At 42.2% G+C, this 16,222-nt stretch overlaps 1 protein-coding gene across 10 annotated transcripts in view; it reads left to right on the top strand.

Moving 5' to 3' along the window:
• Positions 1-16,222, top strand: part of PHACTR2 (phosphatase and actin regulator 2) — a 321,121-nt gene that overhangs the window by 204,901 nt on the left and 99,998 nt on the right. For all 10 annotated transcript variants that reach the window (XM_051854253.2, XM_008263585.4, XM_051854256.2 and 7 more), the window contains exon 2: positions 12,258-12,425. In XM_051854253.2, the coding sequence (XP_051710213.1) occupies positions 12,258-12,425 (168 nt within the window). The remainder of the gene's footprint in view (positions 1-12,257; positions 12,426-16,222) is intronic.

Below are 16,222 nucleotides of genomic sequence, written 5' to 3'. Positions count from 1 at the left end.
TTGTGGTAAAGAGGGCCGTTTTTTACAGGAAGGCAGATGTGATTTCTAAAGATATATTTATTTATTTGAAAGGCAGAGTTACAGAGGGAGGGGGAGAGACAGAGAAAGAGAGATCCTCCATCTGCTGGTTCACTCCTCAAATGGCCACAACAGCCATTTCTGTGCCAGGCCAAAACCAGGAGCCTGAAACTCTATCCAGGTCTCCCACATGGGTGCAGGGACGTTGGGCCATCTCCCACTGCTTTCCCAGGTACATGAGCAGGGAGTTGGATTGGAAGTTGAGCAGCCAGGACTCAGACTGGTGCCCGTGTGGGATGCCAGCATTGTAGGCAGCAGCTTTACCTGTTATGCCACCAGGCCCCAGAATGTGATTTCTAATCCAAGCTCTGCTACTTGCTTGATGTTCACTTGTTCATCCACTATTTACTCAAAAAATATTTAATCTTTGTGGATAAATAAACACATACACATATGTCAGATACTGGGTTAGGTGCTCAATCTTAGTAAGTCTTGTCTTCTCATCTCGGACATGGGATTAATAATGGTACCTGTCTTGGAACTATTGTAAAAATTAGCATGAGCTAATGCAGGCAGAATACTTTGCACAGTGCCTGACACGCAGTGCATACTCCCTAAATATTAACCCCTGTTATTTGTGCTACTTATAAAGTATTCAATGACCTCAGCATTCAGGAGAGAATGAACCCCAGGGCAGGTCAGTGAATAATTCATGACCAGGTGCCACTCACTGGACCTTCACACAAGCAGGAGTTATGGGATAATCTGTTTCTAAATTTTTCCATTCTTCTTCCACCCTCATTAGTTCAAGGGAATAAAGGATGAGTTTGGAAATATATCCTCAATTGTTATGTAGTAAATTTTAGTCCTATGTGGGGCTGGCTTTTGGTGAGCAGTTAAGATGATGCTTCAGTTGGCTGCATCCCATATAAGAATGCCTGGATTCAAGTTCCAACTCCACTCCTGATTCTAGCTTCCTGCTAGTGCATACCCTATGGGCAGCAGGTGATGGCCCAAATACTTTACTCCCATCTACTTGAGTTCCCAGCTATTGGTTTCAGCCTTGCCCAGGGACCTTAGCATTTGGGAAGTGAACCAATGGATGGGAGATTTCTCTTAGTCTCTGCCTCCTCCCCATTCTCTTTTTCATATGCATACATTGAAAATTAAAAAAAAATTCATCCCTTTAAATGACATCTAGTTTCCCAATAAGATTATTGAAAACACTTCACTGATTAAAAAATAAAGTACACGGAACCTTTTCATGCTCGGTTTGGTTCCTCTGTTGGCAGTACAGCAGAGGGCCTGTGTGTGTGCATGACTGTGCTGTGCAGTAAGTTTGGAATCCCCTCTCTCTGTGTAGTCTCACAGTGACTGTGGATGAAACTCCCTGATGCCATCTGCAACTGGGCCCATTGCCTACCCTTTTATGAGATGTTGAAGGCCATTTTATTTGGGTCTGCCATGCACTAAAAAGTGTTGAAATAGGGGCCGGCGCTGTGGCACAATAGGTTAACACCCTGGTCTGCAGTGCTGGCATCCCATATGGGCGCCGGTTCTAATCCCAGCTGCTCCTCTTCTGATCCAGCTCTCTGCTGTGGTCTGGGAAAGCAGTAGAAGATGGCCCAAGTGCTTGGGCTCCTGCACCCATGTGGGAGACCTGGAAGAAGCTCCTGGCTCCTGACTTCTGATCAGCACAGCTCCGGCCATTGCGGTCATCTTGGGAATGAACCAGCTGATGGAAGACCTCTCTCTCTGCCTCTCCCCTCTCTGTGTAACTCTGATAAATAAATAAATAATAAATTCTAAAAAAAAAAATAATAAAAAATAAAAAGTGTTGAAATAGTAATTTGATGTCCTGTAGATGTTCTCTTGGTGATAAAATTTTGGGAACTGAAAATTTTTCTTATTAAGGGGAGATTTTGGAGAAAAAGATGAGCAGCTTTGAATCATACTACTTTATTTTTTTTAAAGATTTATTTATTTATTTGAAGGAGTTACAGAGAGAAGGAGAGGCAGAGAGAGAGAGAAAATCTTCCATCTGCTGGTTCACTCCCCAGTTGGCTTCAATGGCCAGAGCTGCACTGATCTGAAGCCAGGAGCCGGGAGCTTCTTTTTCTTTTCTTTTTTTTTTTTTTTAAAGATTTATTTTATTTATTTGAAAGAGTTACAGAGAGAAGTAGAGACAGAGAGAGAGGTCTTCCATCCACTGGTTCACTCCCCAATTGGCTGCAACGGCCAGAGCTGGGCCAATCCGAAGCCAGGAGCCAGGAGCTTCTTCCAGGTTTCCCACGTGGGTACAGGGGCCTAAGGACTTGGGCCATCTTCTACTGCTTTCCCAGGCCACAGCAGAGATCTGGATTGGAAGTGGAGCAGCCAGGTCTTGAACCGGTGCCCGTATGGGATGCTGGCACTGCAGGTGGCAGCTTATCCTGCTATGCCACAGCGCCGGTCCCCATATTACTTTCTAAAATTTCTTTGAACAGAAATCTTTCCTTCTGATAAAAGTCAATGTCCTCAAGGACTCAGAGTACAGTGCCCTGTGCCGGGAGAATCTCCAAAATCTTCACCCTTTGCCCCCCATCCCCCATGCCAGCTAATGCCACATTGTGAAATACTCTCTTTTTGGAGTGTTTTAGATTTTCAGAAAAGTTGAAAAGATAGTATAGAGAATGTTCAGATACTCCTTGTTTAGTTTCTCCTGTTGTTAAATATCTTGTGTCAATGATGCATTTGTTATAATAAAGGAACAATCATTTTACATTATTATTAGATGAACTCCACAATTTCTTAGGATTTTTTTTAAAAGATTTATTTATTTATTTGAAAGCCAGAGTTGCACAAAGAGAGAAAGAGAGGCAGAGAGAGAGAGAGAGAGAGAGTCTGTCTTCCATCCACTGGTTCACTCCCCAATTGGCCGCAACAGCCGGAGCTGCGCCGATCCGAAGCCAAGAGCCAGGAGCTTCTTCTGGGTCTCCCACGCAGGTGCAGGGGCCCAAGCACTTGGGCCATCTTCTACTGCTTTCCCAGGCCATAGCAGAGAGCTGGATGGGAAGTGGAGCAGCCAGGTCTCAAACCGGTGCCCATATGGGATGTTGGCACTGCAGGCAGCAGCTTTACCCATTACGCCACAGCGCTGGCCCCAATTTCTTAGGATTTTACTAAATTCTTCCTAGTTTCTTTTCTTATTCCAGGATTCCATTCAGGAAACCAAATTACATTTTTTTCTGTAAAATATTTAGTGACTTTTTTGAAAGGTGAGTGAGAGAGAGGGAGAGAGAAATTTCATCCGCTGATTCACTTCCCAAGTGCTGGCAACAGCCAGGGCTAGGCCAGACCAAAGCCACAAGCCAAGAGCTCCATCTGGATCTCCCACTTGCATGGCAGGGGCTCAAGTATTTGGGCCATCATTTCCTGCCTTCCAGGAAACTGGATTGGAAACAGAGTGCTGGCCATCCTCCATGGAGTGCAGGTGTCCCAGGTGACAGGTTAACCTGTAACAACAGTCCCGCCACATTACATTTAGTGCTCATGTCTCCTTGCTTTCCTATTCTAATAGTTTCTCAGATTTGTTTCTAATGATCTGGACATTTTTCAGATGTACTAGTTAGGTATTTTTGTTTCCTCAGTTTGGTTTTGTCTGTTGTTGTCTTGGGCACCGTGGGGTTGTGGGTTGTGAAGTATCATTCTCATAACAGCCTATCAAGGGTACCCACTGTCAACACAGCTGATCCCTGTTGATGTTAACCATGAGCCCCTGACGGAGGTGGTGTTTGTCAGCCTTCTGCTCTGCTTCCTTCCTTCTTCATGTAATGTATTCTGGAAGGAAATCACTGTGTATGGCTGACATTTCTGTAGTGGGGAGTTCAAGCTTCTCTTTGTGAGGGGAGTATTTACACAAATTCTTTGAAATTCTTTTGTGTGGATTTCTGTCTTTTTCCATGTGTATTTATTTATTCAATATTTACTTATATAAGTATAGACTCATAGATATTGATTTCCTACTCTGGGTTATAATCTAATACTGTATTACTTATTTTGTTGTTCAGATTGTTCCAGCTTTGGCCTTTGGGAACTCTTTGAATTGACTCTTTGTTTCCACCTCCCACCCCTTTTAAATTAATTAATTTATTTGAAAGCAGAGCTATAGAGCGAGAGAACAAGAGACAGAGAGAGATCTTCCATCTGTTGGTTCACTTCCCACATGGCTGCAAAAACTGGGGCTGGGCCAGGCTGATGCCAGGAGCCTAGAGATTCTTCTCGGTCTCCCATATGGGTACAGGGGCTCAAGAACTTCGGCTGTCCCTCTGTGCTTTCCAGGTGTATTAGCAGGCAGCTGGATCAGAAAAGAAGCAGCTGGGACTCAAACTAGTGCCCATATGGGATACTGGTGCTGCAAGCCATGGTTTAGCCTGCTGTGCCACAGCGCTGGCCATCCTGTGTCCCTTTAACATGCTCCTATCATTCTATTTTTCAAGTATGTCCTTAATTTCAGGCACTGTGAATTTGTGCAAGCCTAATCTAATATTTTCTATGGCCCAAATGCCATGTCTGTAATAAGATGTGATTCCTTTATACTGGAGACTATTTAGAAGTCAAGATGTAAGCACTTCGGTATGCTCTTTGCTACTGGCATGTTATTCTTTCTAGGCCCTCTGAGAACACAGCTGGGAGATACATGTGTGTACACTAAGCCATGTATACACACATGTCTATAGTTTATCCATCTACCAATATATCTATTTGGCCAAACATGAGTTCAAAAAATGTGTTCAACTCTAATCAATGCCACGTTGGTCACTCTAGCTTCCTCCCTTGTTTACTTGCAACCCTCTCTCCCACAATGCGAAACTTGGCTCCCACCATCCATCAGCCATTTATTTACTTTTTTTACATCACAGTAAATATGTGTTCAGCAGCTTCTGAATTTCTGACTTGTACTCCTGCATAAATGTGATACATTTTGAGACCTCTGTTCTTTTTCTTTCCTCTAGCCACTTGTCTGACTCCCCAAAAGGAAGAGAGTTCACCCAACCCAGGATCCCCTCTCCTCTGTGACAGCTCATAGCCCCAGTCCACTCTGACCACATTACCTACTTGGTGCTGTGCCAAGAAATTGTTTGTATGCCCTTGTGTGTGATAGCACATATCCTAAGGCATTTGTTTTTCAGTTGAGGAAGAGAAGTAAATGTGGGAAATAAACTTACATCTTAAGCATTCTTCTATGTTTATTTGCAATATGTTTAGTGGTCTTTAAAGGATAAAGTGGCAGAATTATAATGAAAACATTAAAACTGTAATAGAAATAAAAATCTATAGTGGTAATATTGCACAAACATAACAAATTACAAAGTCAGAAGGAAAATAGCCAAGAAAATGTATTTTAAGGAAAGGAAGGTCAGTTTGCTTGTTTTTGCATTTCCTTAAAATGTACACTTAGCATAGCAGAGTGTGAATAAAGCATTGTTTACCACGCATGATTTATCTTTAATTGCTTTTGTTATTATTGGGTTTTAAAAATATATTCTCGGGCGGTGCCGTGGCTCAATAGGGTAATCCTCCGCCGGTGGCGCCGGCACCCTGGGTTCTAGTCCCAGTTGGGGCGCTGGTTCTGTCCTGGTTGCTCCTCTTCCAGGCCAGCTCTCTGCTGTGGCGCGGGAAGGCAGTGGAGGATGGCCCAAGTGCTTGGGCCCCTGCACCTGCATGGGAGACCAGGAGGAAGCACCTGGCTTCTGGCTTTGGATCGGCGCAGCGCGCCGGCCATGGCAGCCATTTGGTGTCGCTCCCCCATTCGAGGAGGAGCGACACAGGACCCTGCGCTGTTCTTTTGTCTGCTCGGCCCTTCCCGGGTTTGCTGCTGGTCCTTCCTGGGTTGGCTGCCGACCCCTCCACCTCGGTGGAGGGGCGGTTCCCCCTGCCACTTCCCCCACTTCCGCGGGGGAGCGGCACACTGCCGGCAGGCTCCCTCGGGGGGGCTGCTCAGATGTTATCTGGATGTTCCCCTTAGATGTTCCTGGTGCATGGTGTCTCTCTCCTCCTTTATAGTCCTCTTCCACCAATCCCAACTCTGCTACCCACACGCCGAGTACGCTGCTCTCCTCCAATCAGGATCAGCTCCTGCAGGTTATTGGTCGAACTGGAGGCAGCTGTGTAAAAGTTGTTTACTCCTCTCCCAGCGCCATATTGTGGGAGAGCAGATGCATAGAATAAGTCTTAATTTCAGTAACTTAGTCTAGTCCGAGTTGCTCCCCACAATTTGGGGGGTGAATCAATGGAAGGAAGACCTTTCTCTCTGTCTCTCACTGTCTAACTCTGCCTGTCAAAAAAATAAAGTGTATTCTGATTAACTTTCAGATATTTAAGGATACTTAGAAGAAAGTTGAGACCAACATTGCCACCGACTTTTTTCAAGCAGTGGTTATCCACTTAGACACAGTCAACACTAGGGGTACTTTCCCTGAAGTTCTCTAAATGATATCTAAGCTATAGAACTTGTACAGTGGAATACTGTGCCACATTTGTGTTACTCTGCAAGTGACTGATGTAATTATGTGCAGAGAAAAATGGACATCTAAGGACTATATAACTAGTAAATATTAAATACTACACAGACTCATATTAACCAGATACAGTCTCCCTTAGAATTCCCATCATTCAGTTCTCAGATCTCAAAGGGAAGATTATTCAAACCTATAATTTATCTTATGTGATAATCATATAGCCTTATGTGGTGACATTTGCACTGGGACTGCCTAACGGATAAATTTCTGTTTAAATGAAAGATAAGACAGGCATACATTCTCTGGATTCTTACCAGTTGGTGCGGGGAAGTCCTGTGAGGTATCAGCTTGGTTTAGTGGGATTAAGAGACTGAGCTTTGTCATTTAAAATATCTGCATTCAAGTATCCAGGGACTGTATTTCAAAATATAGTATATTTTGCAATATAGGTCTTAGTGTGAAAAGAAAAGTTCTGATGAAATAGTCACTCTGATAACATGTGAGTAGATCAAAATTAACATTGAAAACAGAAAATTTCAACTTTTATCAGTATTTACCTGGTAATTTGTTCTTGTCTACATGTAAATTCAAAAATAATTACACATATAGTGACAGAATTTATAGAAAATTCCAAATTTTTTTTTCTGGAAAGAGAGTGAAAGTGAGAGAATGAGAGAGAGAGAGAGAGAGAGGGAAAGAAGAAAGGAGGGAGGGAGAGAGAAAGATAAAGAAAAAAGAGGCCGGCGCCGCGGCTCACTAGGCTGATCCTCCGCCTTGCGGCGCCGGCACACCGGGTTCTAGTCCCGGTCGGGGCGCCGGATTCTGTCCCGGTTGCCCCTCTTCCAGGCCAGCCCTCTGCTGTGGCCAGGGAGTGCAGTGGAGGATGGCCCAGGTGCTTGGGCCCTGCACCCCATGGGAGACCAGGAAAAGCACCTGGCTCCTGGCTCCTGCCATCGGATCAGCGCGGTGCGCCGGCCGCAGCGCGCTGGCCGCGGCGGCCATTGGAGGGTGAACCAACGGCAAAAGGAAGACCTTTCTCTCTGTCTCTCTCTCTCACTGTCCACTCTGCCTGTCAAAAAAAATAAATAAATAAATAAAAATAAATAAATAAAAAAAAAAAAAAAGAAAAAAGAGAGGGAGAGTTCCTGTCTGCTGGGTTCACTCCCCAAATTCCCAAAATGGCTAGGACTGGACTGGGCTGTAGCCAGGAACAGGGAACTCAATACAGATATCTCATGTGGGCAGCAGGAACTCCACTATTTGAGTCATCACCACTGCCTCCCAGGGTCTGCATTAGTAGGCAGTGGGAGTCAGGAGCCAAAGCTGGATTTCAAATCCAGATACTCCAATATGGGATTTAGGATTCTGTTTTTTTTTTTTATTGTTGTTGTCATTTTTAAAGATTTATTTATTTTTTTAAAGCACGGGGATGGTGGGACTCACTCTCCAAATGGTTGCAACAGTCAGGGCTGGGCCAGACTGAAACCAGGAGCCGGGAATTCATCTGAGTCTCCCTCGTGAGTGGCACGGACCAAAGCACTTGTACTATCTTCTGCTGTCTTCCCAGACAGACCTGCAGGAAGCTGGATCAGAAGCAGAGAAGCTGGGACTTGTACTGGCATCTGATATGGCGATGCTGGTGTTGCAAATGATAGCTTAAGTAGTATCTTAACCACTTGCCTAAACACCCACCCCTCAAAAAGATTATAATATAAGTTGGTTCAAAAGGAAAATTGTAGAAGTATCAATGTTACCACCACCATACTGTCTAGAGAAAAGAAGAGTTTATATTCTGCTCATACTACTCAAAAGCAGGAGATAGTCCCCTTCACATTCATGATTTAGGAAAAGTTCAATGGCAGTTTGGCCAAATGTGCCCTCATGGTTTCAACTTATAAGGATGGTTTACCACAATAGCTTAACAATTTTAAAACCACAGATGGATACAGGGAGTATGTGAGTGTCTGTACACTGCGATGGCCATTGGCACTGGCCGGGCCCTTTGCAGAGTTCAGATTAAGATATAAATGTGAATGTACAATAAAGAAAGACAGTGACAGTTAATTTCTTATGCAGCTATGAATTTTAACATGAAGGCTTTCATTTTTTGCTGATCAATTACCCATATCACTTACCACTTGCTGTCATCTAGGGAATTTATTATTTTTTATGTATTTTTATCTTCAGGAGAAAAATAGACTGTGCTTCATTGGTTCAGAGGGAACACAGAATTTTTAGAGTGTCAGGGCACTGGATCTGTGGAGATAGAGAGAAAGAACGAGAGAGAGAAAGAAAGATCTTCCATCCACTGGTTCACTCCCCCAAATGACTGCAACAGCTAGGGGTAGGCCAGGCTGAAACCAGAAGCCTGGAACTCCATTCAGGTCTCCAGTAGGTGGCAGGGTCCTAAGTTCTTGGACCATCCTCTGCTGCCTTCCCAGGTGCATTAGCAGGGAGTAGGATAGCAAGTGGAGCAGCTGGGACTCAAACTGGTGCTCATACAGGATGCAGCATCTCAGACAGCAGCTTAATTTTATGTCTTGGGACCAGAATTGTGGCATAGCAGGTAAAGCCTCTGCCTGTGACACTGGCATCTCATATGAACACCAGTTCAAGTCCTGACTGCTTCACTTCCCATCCAGCTCCCTACCAGTGCACCTAGAAAGCAGTGGAGAATGGCTCAAGTGCTTGGGCCCCTGCACCCATGTGGAAGACCCAAATGAAGCTCCAGACTTCAGCCTGACCATTGGGGGGTGTGTGTGTGTCTGTCTGTCTCTGTCTTTTCCTCTCTCTCTGTATCTCTGACTTTCAAATAAATAAATAAATCTTAAAAAAAAAAACTTACATCTTTATTTTTAGTTTGAAATCAGCCCATCTCTCTCTCTCTGTTGCCTTGTGACTGAAAGTAGAGTTGGGAACCATGTTCAGAATCAGTCAGTGCAGAACTGTGGTCTTCAGTTCACTTTCCCATAAAACTCTGGGTACATCTGTCCAAATAGCACCTGAAGTTAAGAGTGGTTCTCATGTACACAAGAAGCGTACTTGTTGGGAGGAGAGCTCATAAGGCTTTAGGAGTTGGCATCTATTGATTATCCCTTTTCATTCAGTTTGAGATTTTCTTGGTTCTTTGTATGCTGAGTGAGTTTTGACTGAAACATGGACATTTTTGTATTGTTTCTTATTGAAACCTTCTGTTCTGATTGGCATTCCAGTGCAGGAAGCAGTAGATGCCACCTTGTCATTCCCATCTGGAAGAAAGAAGCCAGGTTTCCTGCTTGTCCTCTGTTGACATACTGTATGTTAGGCCTTCCATTGACGCCATAGTGGAGATGGCCTTGTTCCTCATGAACAGTGGTTTGATCCCACCCCAGTGCTGGGGGGAAAGAAAAAGTACCTGGTTATTGCTGGGAAGGGTCAGACCGCCATGCTCCTCTGGTGGTCTCCACTGATACCGTGGCGGGTGCTTCAGTGCAAGCAGGCAGACATGAAGGGCCTGGCTCCCACTTGGTTTCCTCTCACACTCCCCAGCGCTATTAGGACTCTTCGTTGGCTTCTCGTGAGGGTGGAGGGCTGTGCTAGCGTGGAAGGCCACCATGTGCTCTGTGGTGTGTGATGGTTATTGTCTGAAAGTTTGCTTTTGCTGCTGCCCCAGTCCCATTCCCATGGCTGCAGAGGGGCAGGCTTTTCTTGAGGCATTTTTGATCTCTGCTGCATTGGCATTCGGGGTTGCTGACTTCAGCTGTAGATGTGGATGTATAAGGCAAACAGAAAACCAGGGCGCATCACAGCGCCATGTTGTTTCCTGGGTTGTGAGGTCCCAGACTGATGGGCTCTCTCTCTCTGCCCTACAGAGTCCAGAGTCTTTAATTCTTTAAAAAAAAAAAAAAAAAAAAAAAAAAGAGAGAGAGAGAGAGACATCCAGTATTTGCTTAGTTGGATTTAGCAAGAGGAGTAGGACAGAGTACATCTATTCCATCTTCCTAGAAGCCCAAGTCCTTGCTGTTAAGTCTTTGGGTTTATTTGTTTTATTTTCCCAAGATTTTACTATGAAAGTTTTCAAAAATACAGAGAAGACAAAATAATTATACCCCCAGATGTTCACCACCTAGGTTCTACACTTAACCTTTTGCTGTATTTTAATTCTCTGTGTATTTTTCCATCTACCCAGTCCATCTCTTTGTCCAGTTTTTTCACGATTATTACTAGACTTAGCCACCAAATACTTCAACATATCTTTCATCAGACTTAACCATTTGCTTATGCTTTTTTCTCAGATAAATTTTACATGAAATGGAATACACACAATCATAAATAAAATTAGAAGAGTCTTGGGGCCAGCGCCGTGGCTACTTGGTTAATCCTGCACCTGTGGTGCCGGCATCCCATATGGCCGCCGAGTTCTAGTCCCGGTTGCTCCTCTTCCAGTCCAGCTCTCTGCTGTGGCCCGGGAGGGCAGTGGAGGATGGCCCAGGTGTTTGGGCCCCTGCACCCGCATTGGAGACCAGAAAGAAGCTCCTGGTTCCTGGCTTTGGATCAGCATAGCGCCAGCTGTGGCGGCCATTTGGGGAGTGAACCAACGGAAAAGGAAGGCCTTTTTCTCTGTCTCTCTCTCTCTCTCTCACTGTCTATAACTCTACTTGTCAAATAAATAAATAAAAACAATTAGAAGAGTCTTGTGTAGTTCAGCCATTATGGAGATAATTTCCATCACAACCAGAAGTTCCCTGAGCCCCTTCTCCATTAATTCCTGCTTCCCTTTCGCTCCAAGAGGAAACTACTGTTCTTTCTATTTCATCTCCTTTTCTTTCCTTTTTTCCACCACAAACTTATTTCACCGGTTTTAGAACTTTCTATAAATGGGGCCACACAACATATACTCTTTACTATGTGGTTTTTTAAACACAGTGTTGAGCTGCATTTGTGTTCCTGTCTTATCAATGGTTCTTTCTTTTTCTTTTTTAATTGCTTAGTGCTACTTCACTGAATGAATAAGACCAGTTTATCCATTTCTCAGATGCTTCCGATTCTTTGCCATTAAACTATATTACTTGGGTTAATATAGGTTATTGCTTAGAACATAGTACAAGACAACTTAAGATTTTTGTACCCTTTTTCTAATCAACAAAATAATGGCATACAAAGATCTGTTTGGTCATACCCAGTGCCCATATTTTCCACATATATCTTGTTAGTATTAACTATCGTTTTACTTGAAACATAACAACTTTTTTTTTTTTTGTAATAGAGGCAAAAGATAGTTTGGCATTGTAAAAATAGCATTTACTTCCTGGCATCAAATTATATTTTGTGAAGGGGAAACCATGGTTTTAACTACACTGTAACTGTAATGTTCATTGCTAACAATGCCAAACTAGTCTCTGGAGGAACATCCTACCTCAGGAATCCTTAGAATATTTTGCGTGAAATATTGATGCTGTTGTTGCGGATGGATCCGGCTGCGTTTCACAGGCTCTTGTGTGTCTGGCCCTACCTGTCATGTAAGGCTCTAGCTTCTTTTCTGGTTCCCCAAAATGATTACCTAAGAATATAATTTCTGATTGATTGACTTACTGATTGATACCAGGAGGTTCCTACCAGCTGTAAAATGGGACAGAATAAACGTTACGTGAGATTCCGTGAGAGTAGGCATGCTTACTGTTAACAGGCCAGGATGAAGTGGATGCTGTTGTTACAAACTTTGACTGAAGCCTTCTTCTGACTTTCTTTTTCTCTGAACAGTTGATGGACTGGACAAAGCTTCTATAGCAAATTCAGATGGCCCCACAGCAGGTTCCCAAACACCTCCATTCAAGAGAAAGGGGAAACTATCCACCATCGGTAAAATCTTTAAGCCTTGGAAATGGAGGAAAAAGAAGACCAGCGACAAATTTAGAGAAACTTCAGCAGGTATGAGTCTCATAACTGTGTTATAAACTAAGATAAATTGTTAAAATGTTTCCAAATAGAATATTATATTTTTCAAGATGCTTTTTCAGCAAAAAAAAATCTATATTTAAGGGATATTACCTCATTTAATGGAAAACATCTTAGACTTCCTCTTGTATTGTTTTGACTTTCTAATGTTTTTAAAATTTATATTTATAAATTCATATAAAATTGGACTTATGAGTAGGGGGATGTGAAATAGTACAGAACTGGAAGTGGTAATATTATTCATCAACATTGTGGTAGCAAAATTCTCTTGTACAGACACACACAATTACCTGTTTTAAGTATCTCCTTTTAGTAGCACAGTCTTATTTGTTAATTAAAACTTGTTAAAAATGTCCTTTCTGCTGTATTTAGTCTGTAGGCAAGATTTCAATAGCTGTATGTAAGAAAACTGTTGCCTTGTTTGTTGTTTCATTTTAAACTCATGTCATGTTTTTAAGACACATAAATGCTCTCTTTCCTAGGAAGCAGTAACCCTATTGCTGTATTTTCAGTTAATATAACCTGTAGATTTGTTCAATGTAAGAATTACATTGTTTAGTGCCTTTCACATGGACTCGTATAAGAAATTGCCTTTAAATCTCAGGCCTTAATTAAGCCCAATTTAAACAAGTACTCAGTGTCAGTAGATTTTTTGTTGAACATAAAAGGTTGTTTCTCTTCATACTTAGTTTACTGCCCCAAACAATACCATCATCGAAATACCTTGCCGTGTCAGCCCAACATTGTGAGTGTGTGTACAGGGCCACAGGGAGTGTCTTGCTGGTCAGAGCACTGAGATAAGACTGGCCTTTAGTTTCAAAATAAACTAACGCATACTACATATGGCATGAGGGCGTGGAATAAGGACATCACAGTTCCCTGAGGAAAACTCTCTGCTACATTTGCAGCTATATAGTTTCTCTGAGCATTTAATTTTTATGATATTAAAGATTTGTTTCAAAATAATCCTGTAGGAGGATTGAGATGGATGAGAGTATAGAAGAAAGAAAATCAGCCATGAATTAATCATTGTACAGGGGGTTTATTATTCTTATCTCTCTACTTACAGGTGTTAGACATTTTCTATAATAAAAATATAGGGAAAAAATTGAGAGTTGGCTAAGGGAAAAGTAATGATCTCTTGGTTGCTGGGTTCTTTTCAGTCCTGAGTGGCTTCCTGGATTAGGAGACAGTGGGATGACACAGACAAGTGTTGAGGACACCATCAAGATGCCTTGTGACTTTGAGCAAGTGAGATTCACCCTCTGCGCCTTGGTTTTCTCATCTGCAGAATCAGGGGGTGGCACGAACTGAGTTCTAATGTGCTTCAGGGAGATTCTTGACACCTTCTAGTTCGTGGCTGGACATCTTGTTCTCCCTCACTCTTCAGTTTTGTGTGGAGCCACAGTAGCCATTTTAAGTGCCTTCTTCTCGTATTTTCCTGAACCTTGGGGGAAACTAGTTCTTCAAGTTACTGTGGTTACTCAGGATGGAGATAGGGTTCTGATAGAAGTCCCTGCAGGTACCTCTCTTGCCCTTTGGTTGCCTCCGGGCTGCTAAACTTTCTCTCCTTAAAGTATAGAAGACATCTACAAGGACTTCTCCTTCCTCTTTCCATCTTATCTCTTTTTAATTATTCTAGCAGCAGGGAGGCTCTGATACATTTCCGCCAACCCTGAATATTTAAGAAAAGCCATTTAAAATAATATTCAATGTTATTTTGTGTGATTCCAGTTTATTAAGAGTGAGAATAGTCTGTCCTTCTTTGTTTTCTTTTCCTGTTCACACAGAATTTTATATAAGTTTAGCTCTGAGAAGTTATTTGTGAATACTGCATCCCTAGTTCCTAAGGACTACCAAACTTTATCAAAAACCCCCAAAATTATTAAATGCCTTATTGTCTGTTTTGTGAATTTGCCTGCTATGTTTATTGTACCATTTGTTTTCAACTCATAATGTTAATGTTTTACTTGAATTTCACAACTTGTTATACATTTTCCCATGATCAAGTATTTTATTGTCACCTTTAAAGTTTAAATTACTGCTGAGATATTTGGAATGTATTATAAATTTTGAAACAAAGTGTATCATAATGTTAATTTTTTTCACATTGAAGAAAGATGTCACATCTAGAGGAAAATCAATGAATTCAGAAAAAAAATCAAGGGAAAAGTATTTTCTTCTTCAAAAACTTAAGCAGTGAAATTGATCTTACTGTGTTCTGCAACCCAGCGGTCGCTGTTTTTCCTGATCTGAGTTTCTGTTGTAAGAATGTTTAGTAGGTGGTAGGTAGTATATAACACTGATTCATTAGTGCCATTTTAATAGTACCTTTACTGTTGTGGGAGATAAGGAGTGTGTTCTAGCCTGTTTCGGTGGTCTTTGAGTCACCTCTATTTTTGGATCCCCAATTAAGCCCAAACAATCTCATCCCATAAGGTAGGTTGGGTTTGTGCCCAGATTCCAATTCTCTGGCCTTGTTTTAAAGCAAAAAGCTACCAGTATCTTGGTCTCTGGTTTAGGCTGTTCAGTGTGTGGCTGTTAGGTTTTAGGGCAGGAGAATATTCCTCTTTTCTACCTACTTCCTCCTCTTTGTTGCTTTTTATCTCCTTTTTCAGTCCCACTTTTGCTATAGGTTTCATCCCGTCTCCATCTTTAGAGCTCAAAATATGGATTATGCTTTTTGTCCTACATAATCAGTTTTTGTTTTGTTTTGTTTTGTTTGGGACAGATGAGAATCCTTCCTCTGGGTCTTTAAATATACTTGCATTAACCCAAGCTAAGGATGCAAACACTCTTTCTAAGGAGTTACTCCTCCAACTTCCATGATCTGTTGCCATCAAGACCAAATATTTTGAAAATCCAATCTATATCTGCTGCTTCCACTGACTCCCAGACTCTCATTCATTTTTCCACTGCAGTCTGTTTTTGTATCCAGTAGCCACTGAGGCTATTCCAAGCCTCCTAATCATTACATTCCATGTCACACTCTGATTTGCATCTAGTTCAATCTTTTCAACATTTGACATTCCCCAGTAGTCATTCCTTGATTTACAAAAGCTGCCCTTGACTTTCCCCCTGTGTTTTGCCCCCTCTTCTTCTCATTTCCTTTGGCCACCCTTCTTTTTCTTTGAATGCACCCTTTTTATCAATACTTACATCTGCTCAACTGGCCCAAGCTCGTCAGTGTCCGTGCACAACTACCCACGCACCTGAGAGGTAGCCTGACCTGAGGAAAGCAGGTGAATACAAACCCCTTTCATAGAGTCTATGTTTGTCCACACTGGAAATGTGCTGTGTGCCAGGCACTGTTATGGAAGCAGATAAGCAAAGAAGGTTCCTGCCTGCATGGAACTTTCCTTCCAGGTAAAGTACTGATGATAAATGCTATGAGTGGACACAGGGAGTGGAGGACGAGAGTGGAAAATCACTGTGTACAAATGTATTTCAGGCAAATCAGATCCCCTGCCAACCCCAGCCATCCTTGTGTCTTAATCTGTTTCTTTTGCTTTAACAGATATCTGAGACTAGATAATTTGTAAATAAACAGAAAATAACTAGTATTTATATGTGTGTGTGTGTATAATCTCAAAAATGTGCCTTGAATTGCTTCTTTGTTGAATATTCTATGTAACTAAAACTGTAGTACTGAGTACTTGGGGATTTGATAAAATAAACTGAAGATTTAAAAAAATCTTAATGAAAAAAAAGAGAAAATGGTTAAAATCCTAACCAAAAATATGTACTTCATGATGACAACTGTAGACTGC

This window comes from Oryctolagus cuniculus, chromosome 5 (assembly GCF_964237555.1).
Source record: "Oryctolagus cuniculus chromosome 5, mOryCun1.1, whole genome shotgun sequence".
In the NCBI taxonomy this organism is placed as follows: Eukaryota; Metazoa; Chordata; class Mammalia; order Lagomorpha; family Leporidae; genus Oryctolagus; species Oryctolagus cuniculus.
This window is presented reverse-complemented; position numbering and strand designations above follow the sequence as displayed.